The 17,103-nt window shown below is 37.5% G+C and overlaps 1 protein-coding gene across 4 annotated transcripts; it reads left to right on the forward strand.

Annotated features, from left to right (window-relative positions):
* The first annotated feature begins 1,227 nt into the window (after positions 1–1,227).
* mfsd8l1 (major facilitator superfamily domain containing 8-like 1) lies at positions 1,228–12,846 on the forward strand. Of its 4 annotated transcripts, XR_015124954.1 has the most exons (13): positions 1,228–1,642; positions 5,541–5,726; positions 5,908–5,970; positions 6,623–6,742; positions 6,853–6,932; positions 7,045–7,375; positions 7,677–7,750; positions 7,914–8,127; positions 8,396–8,518; positions 8,689–8,819; positions 10,655–10,769; positions 10,907–11,109; positions 11,158–12,846. XR_015124954.1 is itself a non-coding variant. In XM_086263272.1 (12 exons), exons 1-11 carry the CDS (start codon positions 1,567–1,569, stop codon positions 10,733–10,735), a joined length of 1,479 nt encoding a protein of 492 aa, XP_086119398.1. In that variant the 5' UTR covers positions 1,228–1,566; the 3' UTR covers positions 10,736–10,769; positions 10,907–12,846. The 4 variants fall into 4 exon arrangements, 3 of the variants coding, with proteins under 3 accessions (XP_086119398.1, XP_086119399.1, XP_086119400.1); XM_086263272.1 differs by having other exon boundaries at positions 10,907–12,846; XM_086263273.1 differs by having other exon boundaries at positions 10,912–12,846.
* The last annotated feature ends 4,257 nt before the right edge of the window (positions 12,847–17,103 follow it).

The following is a 17,103-nucleotide window of genomic DNA, read 5'->3' on the forward strand; positions in this document are numbered from 1 at the left end:
TTTTGGCTCCATTTATTCCTCCTGCAGACCCCAAATGGGCCATTTATCCTCAGCCTACTCACAACCGCAACAATGCATGTTAGCTGATGTCATTCTGACTCTGCACATGAGGCAACAAGGGATCCACAACCACAAGCAAAACCTTAAGCATGTGTAAAAGCAGCAACACACATGATTAATGCCCAAAGATTAAATCTCTCCCTAAAAGGAAGATTTAGCAACAAACATGAGGTAATCCTACCTCATGTGTGGGACTTCACAGTGTGATGGGAAATGTTCTACATGCCAACAAACTAAAATGTGAACACACGAGAGACAGAAAATTTAATCAAGTGTACACAGGCAGCTTTTTGTATGGAAAGCGGGTTTTTCTTCTAATGGAAGTCACAAGATGGGGAACATTTTTGTCTGACTCAGACTAGAGTTTAGTGATGCAATAAAGGAACGATGTAACTTCTCTGAGGTCTTCCGCTTTTCCTCCTGCTTGGTATCTCCATTTTCAACATCCTTTGTCCAACAAATCCACTATTCCTCATCATCATCCCTTGTCTCTCCAACTTTATCTCCAAAACACTTGACGTGAGCTCTCCCTCTGATACACTCATTTTCTAGCTTGTCCACTTTCTATGAAAATTTTAGCATTTCCAGCTCCAGGTTTAGGGTTTTTAGTTTAGTCTTACTGTCCAAATTATACATCATAGCAGGTCTCACTCTCGTCTTATAAACCTTCTTTTTCACCCTTGCTGCTAACCTCCTGTCACAAATCACCCCTGACACTCATCTCCACCCACTTCACCCTGCCTATGCTCTCTCCTACTCCTAAACTGCATTAATCAGCATGATTGAATCCACACTCATTAGCGAATATCCAGATTCAGTCCAAGGGGTTCAAAAGGTTTTATTTTTTTGCAATAGTGACGCTTGTCTAATAAAGCACGTATAAACAAGAAGTGCAGTTCTTTGTATCAGATCGATACCAAAATTTGCAGTATCGCACAGCACTACCATCGTGTATCTTGTTAAATGGTCTTGCAACAGAAAGAAGAAGAAAAAAAACCCTTATACTCCAATGTGTGCGTATATTATTCAATCTATGAAAGCAGTTGAAGTTTCAGCGGTTGCGACTGTCAATGTGCGGGCAACCGGAAGTTGTGTAGGATGGCTTTAAACTGCGCGCTGCTGTGATTGGTTGTTTCCCCTCTGCCTCGCTTTTGGCAGTTTGAGGGCGAGTGTTTAGTAAGCTACGGCTAGCATCAATCATTGCGGAGCATTTACCCGGCTGGTTTAATTACAGACATTTTATATATGCATGGACTGGACTCGTGTTTTCACGACGAAAACACGAGTTTTCCATACGATATGAGATAACGCGTAGTGATAAGTGATATTAGCCTTGCAAACGCTGTTCAGGTAGTGGGAACAGTGTGCTCTTGAAGCATTCTGCAGCTGTTCTCTGTAATTGGAAGCACTGCTCTCGGGATTATGTCGGCTGTGTTTGGTAGGGAGACGAGAAGGGACATGTATGTTTAAAGTCTTACAGAGAGAAGAATTCAGCAGTGAGGCGTAATGGATAGCAGACGGGAAAAGAAGCTGACATATATCATCATTGGACTTATTTTTCTTCTCAGCGGGGTGGAATATGGTAAGACTTGTTATTGGGGTAAACATGGGTAGATGACAATGACAAAGAAATTGTAACAAGTACAACAAAACTGTTCTATAAAGATATTTTAAGTGGACAAAATTGACTGTTTTAATTATAACGCTGTGGCACAACACCGGTGCAATGACGCATGAGTATAAAGAGTAAAAAAGATTTTTAAAAATAGGTCATTTCTTTATTTTATATATATTCATATCCCCTTCATATCATGTTTACTATAGTCTATTTAACAATATGCAAATATAATAAACATTAAAAAGAAAAAACATCGGAAATAATTCATTTCACATAATCATTTTCAATGAAGGTCATCTCTACAGTGCATTTAAAGCGCATTTGTGATAACATAAATGTTTATAAGTATCCCAATATATAAGATGTATATGTATTGCATAGAATATATAAAAATCTAATTATTATAAGAGGTGGAGATGATTATAATAATAATAATATGTTACATTGTGTTTATTTACCGCATTGGCATTTAACAAACAAAAAAATCTGTTCTGTGTTACACACTGCATTATAAGTACCATAAGCTTAACCGGTTATAAAGACACACACAGAAAACTGTAAAAGAATAGATTATAAATCCAGGCTTCAATCAATACAATTGTGAGCTTTAAATGAAGTGAAATTAAGTACAAATTTAAGGTTTGTTTCAATTTTATGATTCTGTAACAGCAAATTGTTTTCACTATTTGCTGGTGACGAGTGTAAATCAGAAAATAGGAAATTCAGCATCCACAGATGCAAGATTGAGGTAGAATTGGGCAAACTCAAAGGTAAGGCGATAATACCAGTGTAAATCTTTATGTGGTGTAAAAATATTGCGATATCATTGCATCACCGTACATTTATGTTCCCTTGTGTGCGCAGTAATGAGAGAACCCCAGGCTGATCTGTGAGTAATATCAACGTGTGTCAGCCTCCATTGATGAGTTAGTTCCTAAAAATTGAACTACTTGAACAATCTCCAACAAAGCACAGGACTTAGCAAAATGTGTAAGAAAACTGTTCCTGTGGAAATAATAACTGTGTTTCACCTGATAAGACCATAGCACAGAACCATTGAGTACAACCAGGCTAAGCGTGGGAGGACCTGTGACCCAAATGTATATAAGTGACTCAGTCCAGCATGATTGGAGCGCTTGATAGCACCCCACGTGACAGTGAAAACAAACAAGGAAATTAGTGATTAAAGGAAAATCTCAGGTAGAAAAGATTTTTGTTTTACTTTGCAACAATATTGGGCAACTCCCAAAGAGTTACAAGGTTAAGTTAACCTAAAATCTTAAGCAGTTATTTTACACTTGGACTTCAAATTTTCAAGGGAAACACTAGCTAGGTTTGCTTGATCACAGGAAACTGAACAGTACTTAAAACACAGTTGGTTCATCTTTTAACATGAGTGGTTTTACTTGTAGTTGAATTAATGTTTTAGATCTAAGAGTGCAGATTTCCAGTACAACCCACCTGTGTTTATTTAAGAGTGAGTAATGTAAAATAGGGTCATCTACACTACAGTTTGACACTGTATATTCAACTGCACGTCTTCTTCCCCTCACCCCCAACTGGTCTCGGCACCTTGCCACCCCTCCCTAAGGCTGATGCTTCTGGAGAAATCTTCTTGTTAAAAGGAAGTTTTTATGCTTGCTCATACAGGGTCACCTGATTTTAAGGGTTTTCCATTATATATTATTACTGCAATATAAAGTGTATTGAGTTGACTGTTTTGTTTTTTAAATTTCGTGCTATATAAAGAAAAATCAAACTGAATTTAACTGGTTGGACATCACTGTCTTTATGCAAACATTGCTTAAGCCATTATCACAACTCGGTAACAGTCACTTTAAAAATACAGTCAAAAGAACAACTGACAACAGACATGAATGCAGGTGTGCCTTGTGAAACCATTGCATAATCCAAATGTGTTTAAAAATGTCCGCCTTTAAGACGTGTATACATAAGAACAGGTTAGGAGCAATGTGGCAACCACAAATCAAAGTCAATGAACTTAACTAAACTCTTGCAAAAAGGGTGAATTAACACATAGCTGATGTGAAATAACTGCCATGTAGAGTAAATAATTCTCAAATTTGGGACAAATAATTAAAGCAACTACACCAATGTGAGCAAAGAATGCCGCTAACTAACCGGATGAGTAGTTGTGAAGAGCCTGGAAAACCGACCAGCCAACCAGGTATCAGCTATAAAGCATTGTGCATCAAGCAAATCGCTTTACACAATTAGGTCAATACGTTTTTGGTCTCTGCTCCACTGTAGTGGATTTTAAATCAAACATTCATGATGTGACTGAAGTGCATACTTTAATTCAAGGGTTTTACCAAAATAATTCATTAACCTTTTAAGAATTACAGCCATGTTTAGTCATCTGTTTTCAAAGGCTAATGATTAATTGAGAAGAGAAACATTATTTTTAACATCACGTAATCATACATATATTTGAATGAAAATGCTTCCTGGAGTGTAGAAACCATACACATCACAAAACGCTGTGTTTCCTTCCTCAAGATGCTCTGACAGGCCTTGTTGTGGATCTTTCTACCTCCAGTTTTGTACAACCATGCTCTGTTGGGGTGAGATCAGATGACTGACTTGGCCACTGAGGAATATGGCATTTCTTTCCCTTCAGAAGCTCTTGGTTTGGTATTGCAGTATGCTTTGTTTCACTATCCATTTGCACTGTCAGCCGCTGTCCAATCAGTTTTGCGACATTTTGCTGAATGTGCTACTGCTACTTCTATCAGCAGTCACATCATCAGTAAGCACGACTGACCTAGTTCCACATGCTATAATATTGCCTCCACCATGATTTACAGATAATGTCATATGCTTTGGACCTTGAGCTCTTTCTCTCCTTCTCCATCTTTTTTCTTCCCATGATTCTATTACAAGTTAGAAGACATTTTTTTCAGAAATGTGTAGGCCCCTTTAAATGTTTTCTGGTAAAGTCTAATCTGACCTTCTTGTTTTTGAACATAACCACTGGTTTGTTGTACATTTGTATTTGTATTAACAATCAGAAAGTGTCTCTTGATTGTAGACTTTAACAAACACCGACCTACCTCCCCTTCTGTGGTCTTTCAGACCTTTTTGGTGTTTTTTGAGCTAATCAATTCATTCATTCTTTTAAAGAATGAACCAGATTTTTATTTTATCAGCTTAGTTTGTCCTGATGTAACGAGGGTACAGGCCTCACCTGGCCGTGAAACTGCTTATCAGTCAATCAGTTTCTATTTACCTTTTTGCATCTAAAAATGGTACATTAGGTACATAAATTGGCTGTAATTGTTAAAAAGTTAATTCAGTGGGTTTTTTTTAATACCTTGAACTAAATTAAGTCTGTACTTCAATCAAATCTTGTTTATTTGACTCCACTGTGGTGCTCTATAGAGGCTGTTTATAGACAAGGTCAATGAAAAAGAGAGATTATTGAATTATCTACAGATACAGAGGTTTTGCTCTTTCCTAATGAGCAATATATAAATATACAAATAAATGATAAATTCCTAAAGTTTATGAAAAAGAAACATTCAGTTTTGGAGCTTTTAGTTTTGTCACTTCCACACACAGTTGTCTGTCAGGGCCATATCCCTGAACGACAAAAATTTGAGTAGTAATTTTCTCTGGAATTCTCAGAGAGCGTGCTTTATTGTGTGCCATCTGACCCAGTAATTGAATTTTGGATTACATTTGGTCAGCATTATCCTTTGCCTGTGTGATAAATAAAGCTGTAAGCAATAACAGCGTGCTGTATCCATCTTTTGTCTTTTAGTTTTCAGACTGTGATGAATCGAATATGTATGATTTCTTAATAGTAAAATAAAAAACAAACTCTCTTCTCTATCCACAGCTGTAATTTTGCCCACAATATGGCGTTTCTTGCAGACTCTGGATGCAGCACCTTACTTTCTGGGATTGGTCCTGTCAGCATTCAGTCTGAGTGGCCTACTGTCTGGACCACTGTTTGGCCACTGGTCCGACAGAACCCGATCAACAAAGAAGATCATATTGTTTGCCAACATCTTTGAGATAGTTGGTGAGTCCACAGGTCTTGCATATTTTCTAACACTCAGCAATCCTTCAAATAGGATTCACGTTTGAACCCCAGTTATACTGGGTACTTCTTTTGTACAAGAAACCAAACATATTTTTTTTATTCAAATCTTATGACAATTGTTTAAGTCGATTCCATATTTACTTTTTATCTTTTTTTACAGGTAATTTTATGTACTTGATGGGATACTCAAAGTGGCTTCTGCTGTCAAGCAGACTGGTAGCAGGTGAGTCTATAATAAGTAAACGTAGAACTGAGAATCATTTTGTGGATTTAATGACTACAAATATGTTAGTCATACTGAAAAGCATGTTAGTTTAGAACAGTTTAAAAAACTTGATTATAAAAGTTTCAGACTGAAAGTACTTCAGTGATTAGAAAATACTGGGATACATTATTTACTGCAAAATATAGTCCCTGCCTTTGTGATAGTTTCCATTGACACTCATAAATCCTTAACTTGTAGGTCACTAATAGTGTTTCAAAGTTCAACCTGCGATCGGTTTACAAGCTACTTTAAATTGAGTCTTAAGGTATGTTTGGTGAAATATACTGCTGAGTTTGCAGCAACTGAGTGTGTTATGAACTGGATATGAGACATTGTTAAGACTTTGTCGAGGTTGGACATAATAGTTGCATAACTGCTGTCACTTTGTTGGAGTAATCTGGAGAAATTTCAAGAATGCTAACTGTTTCCTTCTTGTCTAAATAGTTCATGTTCACAGTTCTTATTTGGAGCTGTGTTTTGGGTCATTGTTCCATTGTTGGTGAAACATGATATCTTATCTTTTTTCCCACTTTACAAAAAACAGTATTACCTGGAAAAGAGAAGCCAAAGTTGATGTTTTTGGTTTTTAGTTGGTTTGTTTGTTTCCCAGGCATCGGTGCAGGCGTTAGCTCGTCTATCTTTGGCTTCTTAACCAGAAGCACGGCCCCAGAGGACCGTGCCACTGTATTTGCTGCTTTCATGGCATGTCGGCAGGCTGGACTTGTGATTGGTCAGTGCTTGTTTGCTTTCTTGCGACAAATATTAAAGATTGTTTAGTTATTATAAATCTTAATGGTTTTAGGTGGATAATGTTCATGTAGTATCCTTTGTTTAACACAGGTCCAGCATTTAACATCTTTCTGAGGTTGTGTGATTTCCACCTGGGTCCTTTTGTAATCAATAAATACACTGCACCCGGGGTAAGATTTATAACATGTCAGTATGCATTATAATAAGGTGTTTTACATTTTTTATGCATTTCTTTGCGGCCATCTGTGGAGAGCAGTGATCTTGTTCATCCATCCCTTGCAGCTGTTTATGTGTCTGCTGTGGATTCTCCTTCAATTCGTGGTTGTTTTCCTGACTGTGGACCTACCACCCGTTGAGAAAAGGAAAGCCAGGGATAGTATGATGCGAAAGAACCAAGAGGAAGAGAATGAGAAAAGCCTTGTGGAAGACGTAGAAGAGAGCGATGAAGAGGGAAAGCCCCTAATAGTGTCTCAGGAGCTGATGGGGTCCTACGGCTCTGTCGTGGCTTCCAGTCCACCCAGGAACACTACGCTGAATCCGAATCCTTCACCTCATTCTCCTGTTTCACCAGCAGAGTCTTCAGGTGTCTTTAAGAATTTCAGCATATCTCGAGGTCAGTGATTCACATGATTATTGCTGGGTGCCTTGCCTGTTTGTTCATCTCTTCTTCTATCCTCTTCTTAAACAGATTGGATTGCCTTCTTGCTACAAAGCGTCTTAGTTTTATGAGCCTTGGAATGTGCAAAATATATCTCTTACAAGTGAAGTAGCACAGTTTGTTTGTTGTTGTTGTTTCTGAACTTCCTGGTTATGAAATAGATTTTTGTCCCCTTTCTTTCTGACTTTGCTGTTGACCAATGTCTCTTTCCAGTGTTTTCATGTTTTGTCTACATGTTTCGGTTTCTTTGTATCAGAGTTCCTGAGAGAAGAGGTGATTGTGCTGCTGGCTGCCCAGTTTGTCACCTTTTTCAATCAGACAGCCCTGGAGGTGCAGATTGAAACTCTCATACAAATTAAATGATCTGTTTTCAGTATATCATTTCTTGATTTTTTTTTTAAATCATTTTAAACCCTGTGAGAGCATACAAACTAAGTTTTATCTTGCCAACAAACATAATGAGACTAAAGGATTTAACGGGCTGTGTCCTCAGACCATGGTGACCCCTCTGACGCAGAAATATTTCAGCTTTGGGGAGCTGGAGAACAGCGTGATGTACTTTCTTGGTGGTGTAGTGGTGATTGCCGGCTTCCTGTTTGTGCGCTGGCTGAGCCGCCATGTGACGGAACGGGTGATCCTCGCCATTGGTCTGTGCATGTGCAACATCTCCTGTATCTGGTGCCTCATCTTCTTGGCTAAGCCGCTAGGTTAGACTCAACTTGAAATTATAATTTTTTTTGATTGTTTTTTTGCTTTAGCATCTAACTCTCATGAATGCTGTTCATCTGGACGGAGCATTTTCACATATAGAACTAGGTCCTTGATCTCTCACTGAGACACAGTCAAAGTAATGCTTTCTTTTTACACATATGTAATATTTAATCCTTAAAAAAGCTTTCCTGAAATCCATCTTCGAAATGTGTCATATATATTATTCACCTTTTTCCTTCCTTTGGCGTTTTGTGTTTTCTCTAGGTGGCTTTGCATGGCAGCTGACAGAGTTCATCATTGGGGTATTTCTGCAGATTTTGGGTTTGCCGTTTGTGTCTGTTGCGCAGGTTTCTCTGTTTTCCAAAATTACAGCTGAGAAAACACAAGGTGAGAAACTGCACCATCTACTGGACAAGCAAAGGCATGACAGGGTTCTGGGGTCGTTTCGAGGGAAAAAATTAGTATATCAGTGAAACTGACTGCACATTTTAAGGCCTTATAATAACCATAGAAGTAAGCCCTTTGATGTGTTTTGTGCTGTGTGGGGCATTTTACAGGTTTCAGTCAGGGAATACGTCGTTCAGTGGGGGGTCTAGCCACCATTCTGGGCCCACTATGGGCTGGAGGCCTTACCGAGAACATGTATGTCATGATGGGGATGATGACTGTACTGCTGGTCCTGCTAACGGTAAGCAACAATTACAATGACAAAACCATAAGGCATCCTGTCAGAGGTTAAGTGTAAACGGACCTTTGTTGGCTGAGAGGAATCATATTTATATCGAGGGCATAACCTGAAAAACATAAAATGAAAACTCATTTGCAGTATTTTTGCTTTTGAAATTTTCTTTATACAGTGTAAATAGTACATTTGGGTAGATTTAGGTTATGTACTTCTCTTCTTTTCCTACATAAAATATTACAAATAAAAATAATACATAATACGCATTTGTGCTTTTGTATTGCTTTATTTTGCCTAAATACTTCTCTCTACTTTTCATTTGTTAGGAATGAATATTGCTACCTACTTGAGAACATAATGATTAATCACCACATTCCCTTTTTACGCAAACCTTTGTTCTTGCACTAATGTGTATAAAATAAACCAGTTTCTAAAATTGGGACTCACAAAGTGTGCAAATGTGCATTTCTGTTTTATGTCAAAAGTGATGTTTCTCATCAGTGAGTATCTGTTTAGAACAAATAAAAACCTAAAAATAGGTTTTATGTTAAGAAAAGGAGATGCATGTTGACATGTCTAGCCAGCAGCAACTGGATTAGCTAACAAGCAAGCACAACAATATCCTTTTAATGAAGTACAGGCTCACTTGTTATGAAACCCAAATGTTTAGAAGCAAACAAGACAAAACAAGGCAAAAACAACCAAATTTACTCCATCAGTTCTTCACAGACCTTTCTTTCATTATTTTCTCTGTAAAAAAAACCAACAAAAAACGTGGAGCTCTACCTCCCTGACACATCCGATGTAGTTTCTCAGTTATCACAGCATCAAATGTTCAGTTCTTAAAAATATTTAAACTTTTACAGATACTACCAAATGAACCCGAATGAAACATTCCCGCTTCAAATCACGTCTGTAAAACTCCAGACGTGTCTGTGTCCAATTCAGGACACAGACACTATCTCTACTTTTAAGATTAGGCTTCAAACTTTCCTTTTTGATAAAGAATATAGTTAGGGCTGGATCAGGTGACCCTGAACCCTCCCTTAGTTATGCTGCAATATGCTGCTGGGGGATTCCCATGATGCATTGAGTATTTCTTCTTCTGTCACCTTTCTCACTCACTATGTGTTAATCAACCTCTGTGCATTAAATCATACTTGTGATTAATCTCTGGCTCTCCTCCACAGCATGTCTTCTATCCTGTCTTCCTTCTCTTATCCCAACCGGTCTCAGCACCTCCCTGAGCCTGGTTCTGCTGGAGGTTTCTTCCTGTTAAAAGGGAGTTTTTCCTTCCCACTGTCGCCAAAGTGCTTGCTCATAGGGGGTCATATGATTGTTGGGTTTTTCTCTGTATGTATTATTGTAGGGTCTTTAACTTACAATGTAAAGCGCCTTGAGGCGACTGTTGTGATTTGGCGCTGTATAAAAAAAATTGAATTGAACTAAATATTGAACTCAGCTTAGCAACTGCTAAATGATAATGACACGTGTAGCGTTGGACCCGTTAAGCATAGACAGGACACGGACGTAATGACAGCACTACTTTATTTTCGAATGTGATTACACTGTGGTTTTTGTTTTCACTGGGACACAGACACTCCCCCTCTGCCTGTCACTGACAACATATAAAGAGACATAATCACACTCACATCCCAACACACCTGTTCACCCCACCCCTGCGCCGCCCCGGGAGCTCACTGCGTCACCCCTCCTCTGCACCCGGCCAGAGACCACACCCACGCCACAACACCAACTAACAGACAATCTTTCTCTCAGTCACCTTCCACTTCAACATGAGAATAAACGTTTCTTTAACAAACGTTTTTTGTCCATTGCAGATGATGCTGGTCTACTCATACAGCCGACTGGTGGAACCTGCTGCACAGGAGCAAATGGACAATTCGGAAAACTTTAATTAGCAAGTGGCTGTTAGAGGAAAAGTGGTTGAAGGAGGTACAGTTTTATTTACAACCATAATGTATGTCTTGATGCGATTAATTTCAATTCACTTTGGTAGTATAGTAATCAGATGTTAGAAAGTAAATAAAAGTCTTACATATTGTCTTCTTCTGTCTCTCTCTCTTTTTAAGAACAGTGTGAGCTTCGCGATCTGTACTTTCTGTCCCTCATCAGTCTCACTTTCTGCAGACCATCATTTAGAGTAGTGTCACGCACCAGAAGCACAAAGCTCATTCTGTAGGGGTTGGATTTGTCTGTGCAGAGGCTGATCTGATGCTGTTTAGTTCACTATATTTCCTATGGAAATATACAGAGTTCTGCTGTTCATGCAAGAGTTGGATAAAGAGGTTTGTACCAACATCCTACCTGTGCTGAAGCACAGGTAGGATGTTGGTACATGTTGGATCCTACCTGTGCTGTGATCACACATCATGCTAACTGTTAATTTGATGAATATTCCAAATGTTTTACATTTGCATCAGAGGACATATATGAATATATATTAAGCACTGACATGATTTGCATTATTCAAGGTGTTTAAAGTTTTGTGACCATTGTGGGATTAATTCGCTGACTCCCTGAATTTTTTTGAGGGTGTTTTTAGGGTTTAGGAATTACAGCTTCTTAAGCTTTTGCCCCCTTTTTTGTTTTTTCCGGGGGACTAAAGGTAATTTGCTCAATTGACCTTTTTCATGGACAGGTGTAAACTATTCTTTCATTATTTTTTGCATCAGTTAAACAGTTAAAAGCTCCTAAGTTGATTTCAAATGCAGCATTTGGATTTTGAACTATGCATGTGAACTTGGAATCAACAGAGATAAATGTTGGATAGGCTGCAAAAACAACTCTATTGTAGAGATAACAGCAACATTAGGATTTGCGAAATCAACAGTATGATGGATATATGAAAATAAAGATACTGGTGAGCCACAGAAGACATTGGCGGTAGATCAGCGCACGTGTGTCACTGTCATTGACTGGCTAGTCTGTAAGTGGAAGACTTCACAAGGGTAGACTTTATCGGCTTCAAGAATAGAAAGGCCAAAATCTAAAATGATGATTTTTATTTTAATTATGATTACAACAATTTTTACAATTATGTGGTGCCTCTGAAGACAGGGGACTGTAAATGAAAATCGCTGTAATTACTCAAAAAAATAAAAGCTTTAAAGGCTTCAATTTCATTTCAAATCTGTTGTAAAAAATTATAACTGAAAAAATATCACTGTCTAAATGTTTCCTACTGAAACATAATGATACCTTGACCTATTGACCTTCTGTTGTGATAAAGAATATTAATATGTTATTAATACCAAAACAGTACAGTACAGAGATTTTAAAGGCAGGCCCTTTTGTCTGAAATAGCAGAAGGATTTAGAACTTTATTTTTATTTTATTTTATTTTTTTTAAATTTACAGTAATTTAATTACAGTTGATCAAATGAAATATTCAGCTTTTGATGACACTGTTTTACATTCTTCTCATATTGTATTTATTAATTTAACAAGCGCTTAAACACATTGCCGATATGTTTTTTTTTTAAATGTCACAGTAAGTGAGACAATAATTAAACACTAAATAATCAGAAATAATTACAACAACTAATACAAAGAATCTTTTTTTCATTGGAAAGAACTACGAAGTACACATTGCTAATATCATGATGCTGATTTCATATATATTTTCAACACTGGTGGGCGCTCTTAGTCTTTGAAATATTTCATTCTTATTGCTGCATGACTGGTATGTGATCACAAGGAGTTGAGTCCACTGTTAGAAGCTGGGTTTTTTTTTGTGTGTGTGTGTTTTAATGAACATCAGCACTGTTAGAGTTGCTTTAGGTACAAGGCAGTGCTAAAACAGGCACTACACTTTTTGCAAGCATTTATGTTGTTTGTCTCGTAATAATTTCTTCACATTTTACACTAAACTCACCAAAGCGATGTTATGAACCGAGTATTCTTTATTTCATATTTATTTTTCATTATTTATTTATTTTGTTTTGTTGCCTCGCAAAATGTACATGACCTAATTTGTACCATTGTCTTTAAATAAAAAAGATGAACTTCACTATGTGAGCTTGTGTTTATAATTCTCCTAATAAGTGATGAGTTTGGGTATAGTCACACAGTCATTTTGAGAGTAGATCAAAAGAATTGGTTTTATAAGACATTACTTATGTTTGCAATATAATATATGACAAGAAAATAATGTTTATATACATATTTATTTAGTTTTCTATTATTTAAAATGTACATTAATTGCAATAACAGTATTTTGTCAAGGTCATTTGTTTTCTATCGTTTAAAAGTCAAAGAAAGATTTTTTTAAAAATAGTATCTTGTAGTTTAATCTCTATATTTTAATTAAACAGTTTCACTGAATTTTAGTAGGTTACATCATCATCATCATTTGGAGGCAATGAAGCCAACAGTGTTGGTATCTCAAATTAATGGTTTAGTGGAAAATGCTTGAGTTGATTTCTAATTGGAAGCACTGTTTTAAAAAAAAAAAAAAAAAAAAATCTGTGAGGTTGTTAAAATTACATTATTCTGTAAAAAACCTATTGAATATTACTTGTTTGACTTCTTTATAAATTGACTTTCTGATTAAATAATACTGCGTAAAATATAATTTTATCTGCATTTTTATTTCAGCTTGTCAGGTTTCAGAACAAATAAGTCTACTAATAAAAAAATATTTGAGGTTCATATGAAATTAATCTTTTTTTAAATTTAAACATTTGTATCAATTTTATTTATTTATTTACCCTTGAAATTAAAATGTTTTTTTTATAGTTGTCCTGGTCAAGAAGGCACACCATTACAAAGACAAAAACATATACAAATCAAAACTAATATTAAATACACATATGCCAAAAATAAGTTGTAATGAAACAAAAATAAATTAAAAGACATGAGATTAGAAGGTCATGTAATACAAAATAAATAGTACATTAAGATTCTACTTTCTTCACACCATTTATTTTCTTGTGCATTTAATATACTATAAAATTATTTTACCAGTACATTTAATTTGTAAATGTTAAATAAAAAATTATTCATATAGTTTTGTAACAGTTTTAAAAAATAATGTAAAATATATATGACATTTACCCTATTTCCTTGTCATTCCTAAATCTGTGCCTATAATGAAGGCACATATTTAGAAATGTACATTAACTGATAATAAAATGGTGATATTATTCATCTTCCTGTCCATATTTTTGGTATTATAATTTGAGTGTGTGTGTTTTAGTGAGAAAACTGTAATACATATTTCACAACTCTTTTGTTGCCTTCATATTTCCGTAGAATTTTGCAGTTTATGAAATATTTGTATTTATTTATTAATTTACTTTTTAATAATTATTTAAAATTACTGCAAACAAATTCATTTTGTTGTAAACTAATAGCAGGCCTTCTTTGTTGGTCCATTCAAGACAAAACTTGCTCTAAATCAGGACATTTTACACTGTTGATATGACGCGAATGTCACCCCACTGGGGGCTGCTGTGACCTTGGCACAAGAAGAACCAAGAAACAAGCGTGTAGGTGAGGCCTTGCTCATGACGACAACTAGAGTTCACAACATATGGCCACACCTCCTCGCCATCGCGTCATCAAGCAGAAGGTTGATGACGCGATGGCGAGGAGGTGTGGCCATATGTTGTGAACTCTAGTTGAACCCATTTTGATGTTGGGCGGGGCTGGCTCGGAAATGTTACGACACAGCGCCAGTAACAGAGATATTTTAGGGTTATCCTTTTTTTTTTCCAACTCCACTCACCACACACACAATCCCCAAACACAGTTAGCCTGCAGCGGCACACTGACCGAGCAACGACCCTGCATATCAGGGTCAGAAGTGTAGAGCACGTCGTGTGTCGTATCAACAATTGTCGGGGTAAATTTGGCTTGCCCGCTCCTCCTCTTTCACTACCAGTCGCAGACATATAACCAAATTCACAGATGATAATGGACACATGAACTTTTGGTGAACTGTATTTTCTTGACTGGGGCAACGAGGGCATGTAAAGTTTGGTAGGACTTTGTCTGTGTTGTTCTTTTTTGTTGTTGTTCTTAGTACAATTCCACAGGCTTGATCACTAATCGACATCCACAAACTGAGTGAAGATGGTGTAGGGATGATGCTCTGTGACTCTGGGGGCCTTGCGAGACCCTGGCATACATATTTTACATGTGTGAGAGCGGACAAAGCATTACCGCCGTATCACCATCCACTTTCCCGCCACATCTTCTTTTTCTTGTCGTTTCACTTGCACTTTACACGACTTTCAAGAATAATACCTTCGACGAGATTTTAAGACTTTCATGAAGCGAGGTGACATGGGTAATAAATGAAGAGAAGTGCTTTAAAGCTTAAACTTAGCCTTTGAGTTGCCAAGTGCATGAAATATTGACTTTGTGCACTGGTGTCACAGATTCCTAATGTTTGTGAAAAAAAATAAGTTGGAGCCACAGTTAAATCAAAATGATGGCACTGACAGAAACCTGTGAAAGTCTCTGAGTGTCCCTGCAGGGATAGCACTTGAATCCCGTTTTAATAATACATGTGTCCTTCCGAAGAGGTGCGATGTTGCAAACGCAAGACAGTTTGTGGAAAAAAGTGAGCGGCTTGAAAGGGCTCGAGTTGTGGGTAAAAAGGATGGGCTGTGACAAGAGTCTTCCATAACAAAGGGTAAAATGCGCATAAAATCTCATGCCGGAGCTGGGCTTTAGAGTCGCTTCTTTAGTTCAAAAGGTTATGCGAGGAGTAGAGTTGTGTTTAGTTGCTGTCTGAAATTGAACTCCTGGAGAAGATTTAACTCCAGATCCGTCACCCGGGGCCGTCTGACAGGCAGACTTTTTCTTCCCCACTGGTTTTATCAGGGATGCAGGGTTGTGTAATGCTCCTTCTAAGTGAATGAATAATTAAGTCTGCGTAGCCTATAGCGGGGGCACCCAGGGATGTGTTGTGCAAGGGAGCCAGCTGCTATTGCCAAATAGGTCACGCTTCAGTCATCCTCAGTTCTGAGATTTTTATTCTCCCCCCTCTCTTTGATCTTAAAGCATCATACACTTACTTTGGATTTGGTCTTTTTTGACCTCTGACATCCCACTAGTCTTGACCTATGTGGCTGATGAGAATAAAGTAGCACACGTGGGATTAAGAATACTTGTGTTACATTTTGCACCGTTTGAGAGGGGTGAGTTTTCACAATCTATGAAAAGAATGTTAATGTTGCCTTGCCATTGAAGCGCTGTGCTCCTCACTTTTATTTCCAGGATGCATGTCATTGAATTTCAAGTTCTCACGTGCAAATTTTAGTTTTAAATTAATTTTGTTGACAGCTCTATTCTGGAGGAATATAAATTAGCTTATTTGTTGAAGGGAGACATTGGTAAATGGACCTTTAAAGTTGTTTTTGCTGGCAAAGCACCAGTGCACAGAGATGAAATACCTTGGGGACAAAAGGAGCTGCCTAACAGAGAGAGAACAAAATGTCTTTGCCTATTATTATGTTCTGAAATATTTTGTTTTATTTCAAATTTAGAAAGCTAGCTTACATTATTATAGAGATTGTTATCTGTTCAGTAACCCCATTACTCAGATTTTACATACCTGCTTTTAGGAGATATTTTCATATCTTAAAGTCACAAAATTTTTATCTCTAATTTTATCTAACACGTGTTACTGTCTTAATTTTGTTCTAGCCCACATCCGCACTCAGCCGTCCAGCTGCCTCCGCCCTCATGTGTCCCCTCTGCCTTGAGAGGAGAGAGATTACTAGCCCATCTGTATCTCCAGAGCCAGGCCACGCTAAGCCGATGGGAGCCCTGCTCAGCAAGGCACCGCCACAATTGTTAACCCTGATTAACTTGATGTGGTGTTCAGTAGAGAGAACAGTGTGAAAATCCAGCGAGTACCATGACCTAGTGCCCTGCCGTTGAACCTAGAGGGAATTGAGCAAACTTTGGGGAGGGTGGATGAGAACTGGAGCCAGGAAAAAGGATGAAGAGCAAAAAAACAGCGATTGTAGAGATGGAACTGGCTGGAAACCTTTAGATTTCAGATAGAACAGATATATGCCTATGAATATCTTTCTGTTTCAGTGCAATTGAGTATCAGTTACAATACAGACTCCAGCAATAAAGCATGTATTGGTGTGACGTTCTGTGCCCCTGCGACGGTCTACTGTAAAGGCACTGTTTACTGTAGAACACCCACTCAGATCATGATTTCACAGAGAAGGCAGTTTAGATTTATGCTACAGAGCATGAAATGGTGCATAATTTAAAGATGGGGACATACATATAGAATAGA

The sequence above is a fragment of the Aulonocara sp. 'chitande type north' Nkhata Bay genome, linkage group LG15, assembly GCF_057382095.1.
Source record: "Aulonocara sp. 'chitande type north' Nkhata Bay isolate Kocher_YH1m ecotype deep benthic linkage group LG15, A_spYH_male_GT1.1, whole genome shotgun sequence".
Lineage (NCBI taxonomy): Eukaryota > Metazoa > Chordata > Actinopteri > Cichliformes > Cichlidae > Aulonocara > Aulonocara sp. 'chitande type north' Nkhata Bay.